Genomic DNA, 13,083 nt, shown 5'->3' on the forward strand with positions numbered 1-13,083 from the left:
AGTGTTGGACTGGAGTGTGTGGTGTGCTGCACAGTGTTGGACTGGAGTGTGTAGTGTGCTGCACAGTGTTGGACTGGAGTGTGTGGTGTGCTGCACAGTGTTGGACTGGAGTGTGTGGTGTGCTGCACAGTGTTGAACTGGAGTGTGTAGTGTGCTGCACAGTGTTGGACTGGAGTTGGACTGCAGCATGTGGTGTGCTGCACAGTGTTGGACTGGAGTGTGTGGTGTGCTGCACAGTCTTGAACTGGAGCGTGTGGTATTCTGTGTGTTGGTAGAGTGGAATGGTTCACTGAGCTGGTCTCTGTGAAGCTGAACTGTCCATTCTGAGCGTGGCTGAGTGCCTGTGAAGCTGTCCTTTCTGGGCTGGGCTCTCTCCAGTCACTATCCTAAAGTGTCGGCAGCTGGGGCTCGAGGGCACCTATGGGGAGCCCGTCCTGCACCTCTGCTCTCTTTGGCTGCGATTCCTCATATTCCCGCAGCTCTCCAGAATGCCCCATTCGGAATGCGCTGACACTCTCCCATCCATCTGTGCACCCGCCCGCCCGCATGGGAACGGAATGAGGGGGGGGGGGGGTCAGGACCACGCACACCCCCGGTTTCCCTCCTGTCTGACCGGGCTCCACTGTCTCCCAGACCACTTCTCTTGTATACTCATAGCTTCCTGCCTCAGCAAACTTGCATTCCAGTCTGTGAACACGCTGAGAATCATGCACATCCTCTGGACCTTTAGCTTACTGCCGCGAGCGTGTGTGTGTGTGTGTCTGTGTGTGTGTGCGTGTGTCTGTGTGTCTGTGTGTGGGTGTGCGCGTGTGTGTGTGTGTGTGTGTGCGTGTGTTTGTGTCTGTGTGTGGGTGTGCGCATGTGTATCAGTGCCCGTGTTTACTAGCCAGGGTCAGCCTATCACAGCGTGTGCACATTTGATTTTAGGATATCAGAATGTCAGCTCCTGCTGTGTCCCATGACCAAACTGAGTCATTTATTCCTGGAATAATAGGGGGCGGCCCTCAAAGAGAAAGCAGCTGAGAGAGGGGACATTCCGGCCACGCCGGCTCCAATCGCCCCATCTGCTTGAGCCAGACAGGGGCGCACAAACACTCACCCCACAGTTCCGTGGAACTATGTGTCCTACTTCTCCATAAGCCCATCAGCCCCTCTACCCATGAGCCTCTCTGTCTCTCTCCGAGCCCTCTGCCTCTGGAGGAACCCCAATGCGAATTACTTAGCGGTAATCACTGTTATCATTACCATAAATGTCGCTTCATTCCCAGTTGCCATGGCGAAGCCCCTTTGGTATCAAGTTGTCATGGTAATGGATCAGTGGGGGTGGGTGGGTGTGTATGCGTGTGTGTGTGTTGGGTTGGGGTGGGGGTGAGGAGGAGGGTTCCTGGGTCCCGCAAGGAAGACACGCACTGTTACCTGCGACATTGCGTTTGTGTCGGATGGCGAGAAAACGCACAGCATCCGTGTCCCCATCAGGTGTCCCCACCCGCGCTGTCTGAAGCCTTTCGTTCCTGGGTCGCGTCCGCAGCTGCGATGTAGGTCAGCCGTCCGCGGTAAACAGAGGCCCAGGCTATTTTAAAGCACAGCTGAGGAACAGGGCAACCTCCAAACCTCTAACGCCGAGGGGACCGCGCAGGCAGACGGATTCAAATTCACAGCGCGTCTCACGTGGAACTCGCCAGATTTCACTCGTCTCATTTTTCGGAAAAATTTCTTTCCCCTGAACACGTTCTGCTGCAATGGGAAACGGCAGAGCAAGCTGGAAACCCATTAGGTGCAACAGCGTCAATTAAAAGATGTCAATATTGCTGCCGAATTATGATTGCCAAAGTACTTCAAAATAAATGGGATGATGAGTGAGGAAATGTTATTTCTGTTTAGCCCCATAAGCCTATAACTGCAGTGCCTCTAAAATGTTGTGTGTCAACAAGCTTGCCAACAGCAGAGGTGACCCTGGGTTCATTCCTCCTCTGCACTCTATGCAAGAGTCAAAATCAGACCTGTAACAAACTTGCATGAAGGGCAACCTCTAAAGCCCATTTATGCTGTTGAAGTAGTCACCCGCGATGTCTGCCAAAGTCTGCAAGCTTGGTTCCCCGAAGGGCCACAGCTGCTGTAATGTGTGGGCCGGGTAAGGAACCTGAACTGATTCAGTCAAAATACCCAGATATATAAATGGATAGCGTATAAAATGTGAGCTCTGTGGAGCTGCCCTGGGAAAGGGCACTTGCTACAGAGATACACGATGCAGTGATGTGTTTATAATCATGTCCTGCTGTACCGTGAGGTCTGGGTGTTTTATTCATGTGGTGCTGGGCTTGCTCCTCACTGAGCCGCTGTGGAGGCCCGGCCATTGTCAGCTAATGACACAGCACCCGCCCCAAGCGCGAGCATGAAACTGGCTCTTTGACTGTGCCACTTGGGAGCCCACTCCACCTTTATTTAATCTTAATTAACAATGGGGCGGTATGAGCACAGCGAACTTCAAATAAGGTGAATTACCATGAGCTAAATTATAGTAATTATAAATAATTAGTATGGAAATTATAAAAGCTCCTAACGCTTTGGTGGTGATTATCAAGGGATCTGATTGGCCGTCTCAGAGCGGGACAGAAAGGTGGGAGGATACTCACAGGGGAAGAACACTGTAAATCTGTAAAAGCTCCAGCCTCATTCCTCTTTGTGTCGACTATCCAGCACTAGTCCAGCACTGAAGAACCACGTTCAGGGTCATGCACCTCTTCATGTTCCCAGCAATTACCCCATTATGCATCTTTTTTCTCATGAATGTGCTCACACGTGTGTGTGTATGCAAGTGCGCACATGTGGGGTGAGTGTATATGTGAAGGGAGAGAGTGCACGGATGTGTGGTTGTGTGTGTGTGTGTGTGTGTGTGTGTGTGGTGTGTGGTGTGTGGTGTGTGTGTGTGTGTGCTTGTGAGTATCAGAGCGTATTTCTTTAACACAGACCAAAGCCCCAGTTTGTTAAAATGTCCATTCTTTAATGATGACATTTGACAGACTGTACAACTGCTACAACCACCAGCTACTCAAATATCATGTTTAAAAATTGCATACATACACAAGTAAATCAATCCATTTAGGAGACAGTATTGAACTGTATGAGCGACACTCTGTATTTTGGCCCATGCCAATCCACAGATGTGTCCCCGACACAGGCATTTGTATGTGTGTGTGTATGTGTATGTGTGTGTGTGTGTGTGTGTGTGTGTGTGTGTGTGTGTGTGTGTGGATGTGTGCGTGCGTGTGTGTGTGTGTATGTATGTGTGTGTGTATCCTGCTGTAGAGGAGTACAGCATTCTTCACAGCCAGCATCCATCCTGCAGGTTTTATTGGCCTGGCAGCACTAGCCATAACAGCCTGTTTCCACCAGCCTGGTTTCAGCTGCACCACAGTAACCCTGCATTCAGCAGAGGTGTTCCCATCCCCCCGAGGCATACCTGACACAGGCCAAACGCACACTGGCCTCAGCACATTTCTCCGAGTGAGGGTTGAATAGGGCCAAAACGAGCCGGACTGAGGCAGGCTGGGAAAAGTAATGAGAACGGGGGAGGCCCGGGACACAAAGTTAAATAAGCAGTAGACATTCTGTTCTCAGCAGGAAAAAATCAATTTTACAAGTCTTTCATGATTACCCCACAGAGCTTTCTGCCTGTGGTAAAATCTGATGTTGGCTGAAGTGTCTGTTTTCCATTTGGTTATATCTGATTATATTTTGTACAAATAATGGCTCACAAGCCATGAGGATTTTGCTGTTCCCAGGATACCGATCTTACAGTGTGACTGCAGCCCCTGAACAACTTTCCATTATATCGTACAAGCATGTAAACATAATTACAGCACCTTGCCGGCTAATCACACTTTTTATTTGCCAGGAAGTTGTGTTTAGCTAGCTAACTTTTTAGCGTTGATTGAACGTGTGAGTCACTGTATAAAAACCACCTAAATGATTACTCTTGCCTTCATTACTTCGTTCTGAGTGGTGCACTATGTTCTAAATTAATTTTATTTTACTTCTAGTACAAAATGCAATCTGTAGGTTGGTGTCTGGCTAACAAATTGGGCAAATTAGATGCTATTCCAGCTCAAAGAGCGGCAAACATGCATAAACAAATTACTCCCAGCACTTGAAAAAAACTCTGCTGTATGATGTGTGTGTGTGTGTGTGTGTGTGTACACTTTAGAATGGGTGGAAGTGGAATTAACGAAGCCAGACTTGTGACCAGAGGGTTACATGGTCAAGCCCTAACACAGCAAACTGCTGTTTTACATTCGATCCTTGGACTTAACTTAAATTAATTGTTTTGGTAAAGGTATCTGGCCGTGTAAACGGCTTACTTGTGAAGTGTCAGCTCAGTAAAATGTGAGGGAATAACATATGCCGCTAGGGCACCCAAACATGACCAATTAAGTTTCAGTCTCTCGTCCATCGTGTCTGTTTGTCTTATGATGCAGGCTGTGTAATGGGCAAGTATGCACTACGTCGCTGGCCAGCCATAATGTGAACACCGCCATCTTGGAGAACACCTAGTGTACGACTTGAAACGATGACCATGGTACAACCAAGGTGCTGATACAGCTGTCTGAAGCTGAGGGGATGTTTGGGGGTCTTTAGGGGGCCATGGGGTCACCAGCTGGCAGTCGCACAGAGAAGGTCAAAACAGTCCCTTCCTCCTACTTCCTCACAGGGAAATCAAATCCAAACCAATTACTCGCAAAGGATTTAGGTTTAACAAATCGGAACGCTTTGGAGTTGGATCTACAGGGAATTTGCATGCCTGTTAGCGGTCGCCTGATGGTGGCTCAGGAACCTTGTGAGTTCTGAAGGGCACAGTCACTTTTCTGGTTTCCTTCCCTTTTGGGATTTTGATATTTAAAAAGCTTAATATTATTAAGTTGGTAGTTAAGAAAGTTACCTTCACCAAGAACTTTTTTTTCTTTTTTTACTTCAGAAACAAATGGAGAGCAATGTGAAATACTGTTGGACTGGAAACGTAAGGTAGCACTAATTAGTTGCTGGAAGCCTATGGCTTGTGCTTGAATCCACCGATTCAGCTGTGATCTGTAACGACTCGTTGGCCCCTCCGGGACCAGAGTGAGAGAAACTCCAAAATCATAAATCACAGAAACTCTTCGTCATCTGAACTCATCAAGTCCAATAATTAAGTGACTACAGTAATTACAGTTAGGGTGAAAACCACACAGCGACGGCGTCGGCGGCGCTCCGTCAGACCCAGGCCCGGACGTTACCGCCCCACCCCCAGCCCCCTCCGCGATAGCAGGCGCGCGCCATTGGCTGGAACAGCAGCAGGAGGCGGAGCCTGCGCACCAGCCCGCAGAACGTCGCCGCGGCCACCACCACGAGCGGCGACATCATAACGAAGCCCAGGATGATGAGGGCGGAGCAGCTGTTGTCGTCCAGGTAGCGGCAGAGAGGGGAGGGGGAGTTCAGCACCTGAGGGGACGGGAAGAGGGAGAGAAGGAGTTAACTCGTGGAGGGGAAGGAGGGGTGAGGGGCAGAGGGGAGGGACAGCCGAGGCGACGGTGAGGGAGAGACAGTGGGAGACGTGCGTGTGTGTGTGTGTGTGCGTGTGCGCGTGTGTGTGCCTGAGAGTGTGACAGAGCGCCAGCGCATGGGACGGAACGTGCCGGTTTGTGACAGTTTCTCTCCCGGTGCCCCTCCCCGTCGGCTCGTCTGCGAACGAGCCCCAGAAGCAGTCCATAACACCCTGAGCTGTCAATAAACTGTCATCGCTGGAGAGGGAGGAAATGGAGGAGAGCAGAAGAGAGAGCCGGGGGGGGGGGGGGGGGAGAGACATTAGGAACAAAACAGGTGTTGATGTGTTGTGTCTGGTCTCATTAAAAACTTGCCGAAAGTGTGAAAGCGTAAACGTGCGTCCGTATCGGTGTTCCGGCACGACAGTCCCTCTCTACCGCACACACTTTGACTCTGCAGGAATGCATGCTATAAGACTCCCTTGGGCAATCTATAAATCCTCTCATTGTCACTGCCAGCATCGTTTATAGGAATTCCCTACCCACGCCTGCTGCCCCCCCCAAGTCTCTGATACACACACACACACACACACACACTCTCTCTCTCTCCCTGACACACTCTCATACTTTCCCACGCAGTCGCTCGCTCTGCCGGTTGAGTTCCTCCATCATTACCTCCTTCCTTTGTCTGGCTACTTACATCACTGCCGAAGTCTCCAGCGAGCTGACACGAGTCCTCACCTCGTCACATTCTCACCCCCACACTCTCATTCTCACCTTGTCGGCTCTTTCGTGTATCTGTGTGTGTATATGTGTGGTGGGGGGGGGGGGGGGGTGCAGTGTGTTTCTTTACCTCATCAACTCCCGTGGTGCAGAGTGAGAGAGAGAGGGACAAAGACAGAACTAAAGGGAGAAGGTGTAAAAGAAAAAATGCACAAAGAGAAAGTGACCCCCCCCGCCGACCTAAGCAACGCTCCAGACTCAGAGGAGAGCACAGCGTGCTCCGCGCCACACAGAGTAATCTAGGGGCTTCCAGGGCGGATGTTTAAAGGTCTGAAGCCACTTACGCTGCGGCCACCAGCTCTGGCCTTGTGTGGCTTCCACGCACTCAGGTCCACTCAGGCTGAAAATGCATTCCACCCAGCCCAGAGTTCGATTATCGTGCAGAAAGTTCATGCAGGTGTGTGTGTGTGTGTGTGTGTGTGCGCGTGCTGGTGTTTGGAGGGGCTATTGGCTGTGAATAGCATCAAAAGTCATCTCAGACATGTGAAAAGGTCTCGCCGGCTCTGTCTCAAGGCACTGGTGTCACTCATCACATGGGACTGTGAGAGTCAGAAGGAAGCTGGGTTTTGGCCTGTCACCTACGAGTGAGCATACTGTCTACGAGTTCCCAAAGACACTAACACCCATTCCTCTCAGCCCGATCTAAGAGTGTGGGACTGCGGCCTGCTCCCAGAGCCCTCTCTGTGTGCTGGGGGGGACTGCAGCCTGTCCCAGCACCCTCTCTGTGTGGTGCGGGGGGACTGCAGCCTGCCCCAAAACCCTCTCTCTGTGCTGCGGGGGGACTGCGGCCTGCCCCCAGCGCCCTCTCTGTGTGGTGCGAGTCGGGGGCCGCTCACCCGCGAGTGGCAGAGGAAGCCAGCGCACAGCAGCAGGGCCGCGGGCAGCAGCACCAGGGCGAAGACGGCAGCCAGGACGAGCGCGCACAGCGCCGCCACGCCGGCGTTCCACAGCAGCAGCCCCGCACCCCAGGCCAGGCGCCCCAGCGGGCCCCTCCGCGCCCCCCAGGCGCCCGCCTCGCTGTGCGCCGGCGGCGGGGGCAGCATCCGCACGCGCTCGCCCGTCCCAAACTCCTCCGCCTCCCTCTCCTCCTCGCCCGCGCCCTCGTCCTCCAGGTCCACATCCACGCCACACATCCTGGGAGAGAGAGAGCGATACAGGGCAGAGAGGGAGAGAGAGAGAGAGAGAGAGAGAGAGAGAGAGAGAGAGAGAGAGAAAGAGAGAGTGAGAGAGACAGTTAGACAAGGGAGAGAGAGAGAGAAAGAAGTGGACAGAAGAAGAAATTAATAGATGGAGCTGTTGTTGTCAGATGGAACGGGAACGGTGTAATGAAATGGCCTATTGTGTTTGGCATGCATGGTTAGGCTCTGTTCCCTCGAGGAAGCAGAGAACAGCGGGAGAAAATGTGTGGGGGGGGGGGGGGGGGCTGTTCTTCTGTGCTTCAGACCGTTTAGGGAAAGGCTAAATAAACGTAAATGCGGCACTAAAACCGTGTTCACAACAGTTTTTTTTAAATGTCTTTCCTCCATTTCTGTTTCTTTTTCTTGTCCTTCATTGTCCTTGTTTGTGCATTCCCTCCCCTCTTCCCCTGTATACATCTTCCTGCACTTGCTGCGCGCAGGTACAGTAGCCGGCAGCTGCGCTCGCTGGGCTGGTCACTCAGGCGTGTGTAATTAACGGTAAGCTGATTTTCTGTCATTGTAAATGATGAATGAGATAAGCGATGGTGGGAGGGATGGACGGTGTTGGCGATGGGGGGGGGGGGGGGGGTGACTGAAGTTAATTATGGATGTCTATGGGACCACTGAGAGCAAGAGAAGGGAGGGAGGGAGGAAATGAGTGGTAGTGGGGGGGGGGGGGCATCTTGCCCTTCAGGCAATATTTTGCCTGAAGTGAACCACAGCTCATAAATACTTATTGAGTCTTAGACAAACAAATGACATAATTTTCACACACATAGCTGCCAACACATACACGCACAACAACTACGCCCTTATCCCCTTATCAAAACGCAATGAGGGGCGCATACCTCGTTGGTTCACGAAACAAAATTATTCGAATCTCTTCTGTCATTCTGACATTATATCCCGCTCGGTCCTGACACCACGCCCCCGCCTGTCAGCTGGATCGATTACTGCAATCGATCATCGCTTTTACCTCTCGGCCGCGAGAGCCCGATTGATCTGTCCCTCTGAATTCAATTACTCCCGGCCACTCACCTTTGCATTCCGCGCTCCGAGCGGCAACAATAACAGCAGCCCCGGAAAACGGAACAACCTTTTTTCCGCTCATTTTGCGATTCCACAAAATATCGAACTGGTACCAGCTCAACATTTGCATGTTGCTGACTAAACACGAACTTGTAACCTGCTCCCTTGCCTGCATGGAATTTTAAATAGTCGCGGTCTTATTATGTACATAATTTACACATTGTTCTAGAAAATAATAGTAGTAGAAATAAGACCTCAAAAATTGCAATAGAATAAAAATAACGATAATAGTCGGCATTTTAAACTGGAAGGTTCTCAATTTTTATTACAATAATACACATAAAATGAGAAATAATAATAATGCCACTATTCTAATAGAACAACAACAACAATAAAATAATAATAATAATAATAATAATAATAATAATAATAATGCACATTCGCTCCCGGACCGATGTTTGGGTTAAATTGTTACAGCAATTGTTCAATTTATTTATTTTACCACAGCATTGAGGAGATCCATTATTGTACTAAAAATAATAATAAACAAATGATCATTCCTGTGGAGTAACAAAGGAAACTTACCTGCCTGTGTTGTCCCGGTCAGTATCTGTTTCCAAACTGCTGAGCGCCAGTAATGAGTGTGGGCGAGTCCCCCAGTTGGTTGTGTTTTGTTCAAATTCCGAGGTGCTTGCGCTGCGCTGAGACAGCCAGTCACTTAGAGCTTATCAGAAAATGAGGATGACACACGCCAAACGCCTGGGTAACGGCTACGGTAACAGTGCTCTCTCTCTCTCCATCTCTCTCTCTCTCTCTCTCTCTCCATCTCTGTGTGTGTGTGTGTGCGCGCGCGCGCGCGTGTGTGTTGTGCATGAACACACGTTTCCCTACAGTTCGATACAGCTGAACAGATTGCCTCAGCAAGCCACAACGAGAGGCTGCTTATTCTAACGGTCCTCTGTAGCCTTGGACGGGTTAAATGGCGGATGGCGAAGATGGATTGGAGGGACAGCGAGGCAGGAGAGGTTATAAGGAGAAGTGGTAAAGAGGTGACGACAGCAGGTGACAGTGAAGAGGGTGGCGTGAAAAAAGAAATTCATGTTTCCTGACGAATTCTTTAATGATGCCATTCTTCAGCTCTCAGTCCCCAGTACTTTTTCGCCAATGTTCCCAGGAAAAGGGGAGGTGAACTTCTTCCCTTGCACAACTTTCAAGGCAACTTTCTCAGCAAGGCCACGTCAATAAATGAAGACATCAAAGCCACATGCCAATAACTTACAGAGGAACGTGGGGGAGAGGATTGGAGAAGATTTGAAATGTAATTAGTGCTCTGTCCCTGCCACATCAATCAGGCTGTTTCGGAGATGCCGCAGCCCATAAGTCTGTGGCGCCTTCTGCGTGGATCCTTCAAAGGCTCCCGCGGTTACAGAGCAAGCCTGGCTCACGCAACGCGACAGGCTTAAGGGGGATAAACGAGCCAGCTAACAAGTGAACATGTAGCCGGTGGCACAATGTCAGGCAGGAGGACGATTAGCAGGACCCACCGCTCAGTGCTCGCGGACCTACAGTGCCTCACGCACACACACACACACACCCGCACACACACACACATGCACACACATCAAAAATCTAACTCTGTGTCCCCCTGTTTTTTTCTGTCACATACACATGAGGAAAAACTGTGTGTGTGTGTCTGTGTCTGTGTGTCTTTATGCGAAAAAGCAGAATGCAAAATGCGGTCTTGACTCAGAAACATGTAAATTTAGTCACACATGATCTCATACCGACTGACAAAGCAAAGGCACAAAAGTGCAGAAGAACAAGGCCAGATGAACAAGGGCGCACACAGGCAAGGGCAGACCACATCTGAACGTGTGTCAATCTGTCACACAGTGATGTATGAAGTTATGCAGCTCTGAATACTGAACTCAGCAACCAAGGTCGAGGAGGATGAGAGTATAAAGGTTAGAAGGGCACCAGGAGAAGGGAAAACCTCATCTCTGTATCTTTGACCAGTTCCTCCTCCATTCCCTTCTTTCACGGTCACCCCACGTCTGTGTCTCTTTTTCTCCATCCCTTCTCTCTCTCCGTCTCTGTCCTTCTCTCTCTCTGTCATGCGGTCTGCTACTGACCATTCTGCTCTGGTGAGATAAGGGGGTCGATCGATTCGTTTGAACTCGACGGGCAACTGTCCCACCCTCCGGGCCCAGCTCACACTTTTTCTCTGCACCCCCTCCCCACCCAAAAAGGAAAATCTCTGAGCATCGAAATATCACTGAGAAGGTTAAAAATGGAGTGAAGCAAATTAACTGCGGATGGAGAGAGAGAACAGAACGAAGGAGAGCGGGATGAAAGCGGAGAGAGGCGCAAGGCAACGGTGTGTAATTAAACGGGCGTTTGAGCGGTAATAATGGTTTCTCTTATCTGCTCGCTGATGGAAGGAGGAGAATCGGGGGGAGCGGGGCCGCGAGGAGCAGACTCCACGCAGGAGGGGGCGGGAGAGCTGAGCGGCACGCTCCAGGCTCAGGAAGGAACATCAGCGTGCGCCGCATGCTCACACTGCCACCTTCTGGCCACCTCCGGTACATACACCCGCACACATACTCTTTCTCACATGGCTGGTGGTTCAGTAATGCGATATCTGCTGGTTTACCTTCTCAGTAGCGCCGCTTCTTTTGTCTTTCTTGGAGAAATACAGGTGCTTCTCCCCCTGTTATGCCGCACTCAGCCATAGTCAGCTTTTTCAATAATATGCATCACCACACATTGTTTATTTGAGGAATAGGTTGTGACTGACGAGAATCCAGGATGCTAGCCTTTATTTGACACCATCTTCAGATATATATCACATATGCCCTTTCCACTGCGTTCTCTCCCATGACAGCCATGTCAGAGTATGACCAAGCAGAGATGGTGTCATGGGTCTCCAGGTATAACCTGGCGCCCTCAGGTTGAAACCGGGTGCAGCACCAGGCCCTCCAACCAGCATATCAGAGAAGCGCTTACACATACTCCCATTAGCCCATGGTACTATTCTGCTTGTCACCTCGGGTGACAAGAACCACTGACCCTGAAAACTGCAGCGTGCGCAACTTCTGGCAAAGATAACCCCTCTGTTCTTGACACTCCGGTCCTGGTGCACAAGAGACCAATCCAAGCTTTTAACGTGGACTTCAGTCGTGTGACTTCTGCAGTCTGATAGCCTGTGGTTGGCCCATGTACGGTAAGACCAATTAACCCCCACCGACACCCCTCACTATCCACCGCAAACCTCAGCCAGCCGCTAGGCATCAGTCTTGGTGATAAGAGATAAGAGCCTTGTCTGCGCTGTAGCCGGAGTGGTTACGCCACATTTTCCCCCCCCGGGGGAGCGGGGGCGGCCAGAGCCAGTGAGAAACTGCTCTCTGATGAAGATCTGGGAATCCAAGCGTGCACCAGCGCTATTTTTAAAATGTGAGTTGGTACGTAAATGGCAAGTTTATTGGGTCGTGGTTTTTATGGGCGCTGCCGTCCTACATTCCCCCCCCCCAGCCCGGAAGAAGAAACTGTCCATTGAACTCGGTCCAGGACCAGGCACCCTGTGGTGGGGGGGGCAGCAAACAGCCCTCTGATGCACCAACATCACGAATTGAACCAGGGCACTTCACAACCGCAATCCGTGCAGCTTTGAGCCAGAGGTATTTAGGTGAATGCACTAAAGGCCCCTCATCCAGGATATGAGGGACCAGTCAACGGCTTATCATCAACCGCAGCTGGGGGGGGGGGGGGGGGGGGGGGTGATATCACTGGCCATCGCAGACTACATACAATCCATTGAATCCATTTCATGCGCAGCCGGTGAGCCACAAAGTGGCTGGGAGACACAGACTGCCCTCATGGGAACAACTAATACACAAGGCTGCTCTGCTCTCAGCTGTGCTCGCTAACCTACTGCAAGAGCTCCACTTAGCCTTTGATGTGTGTGTGTTTATGTGTATGCTGTCTGCGTGTGTGTGTGCCTGCCTTTATGTGTATGTTATTTGTTCACGTGTGTGTATGCACATTTGTATTTATGTGTATGTTGCCTGCGTGCAAGTGTGTGTGTCTGTGTGTGTATATTTATGTATGCTATTTGCTTGTGCATGTGTGCATATACTTCTATTAATGCTATTTGCTTGTGTGTGTGTGTGTGTATGTGTGTGTGTGTGTGTGTTTGTACGTATGTGTGTGTGTGTGTGTGCACATATATTTCTATGTATGCTGTCTGCTTGTGTGTGTGTGTGTGCACATATATTTCTATGTATGCTGTCTGCTTGTGTGTGTGTGTGTGTGTGTATGTGTGTGTGTGCACATATATTTCTATGTATGCTGTCTGCTTGTGTGTGTGTGTGTGTGTGTGTGTGTATGTATGTGTGTGTATGTGTGTGTGTGTGTGTGTGTGTGTGTATGTATGTGTGTGTGTGTGTGTGTGTGTGTGTGTGTGTGTGTTCTGATACTATCTCCCCATTCGTGCTATCAATCTACTTGATTGTCTGAGCAGACCCAGCTCATTTTCCCTGCCTCACTGCTGCTAAACCACAGAGGTGGCAGAAAAAAAA

At 50.4% G+C, this 13,083-nt stretch overlaps 1 protein-coding gene across 1 annotated transcript; it reads right to left on the bottom strand.

The window, feature by feature from the left end:
* Nucleotides 1-3,259: 3,259 nt before the first annotated feature.
* LOC118779727 (transmembrane protein 88-like) lies at nucleotides 3,260-9,313 on the bottom strand. The gene is made up of 3 exons (XM_036531936.1): nucleotides 9,092-9,313; nucleotides 7,136-7,433; nucleotides 3,260-5,475 (listed from the first exon to the last, which is right to left on the bottom strand). Exons 2-3 carry the CDS (start codon nucleotides 7,430-7,432, stop codon nucleotides 5,248-5,250), a joined length of 525 nt encoding a protein of 174 aa, XP_036387829.1. The 5' UTR covers nucleotide 7,433; nucleotides 9,092-9,313; the 3' UTR covers nucleotides 3,260-5,247.
* Between the last annotated feature and the right edge of the window lie 3,770 nt (nucleotides 9,314-13,083).

The sequence above is a fragment of the Megalops cyprinoides genome, chromosome 6, assembly GCF_013368585.1.
Source record: "Megalops cyprinoides isolate fMegCyp1 chromosome 6, fMegCyp1.pri, whole genome shotgun sequence".
NCBI lineage: Eukaryota > Metazoa > Chordata > Actinopteri > Elopiformes > Megalopidae > Megalops > Megalops cyprinoides.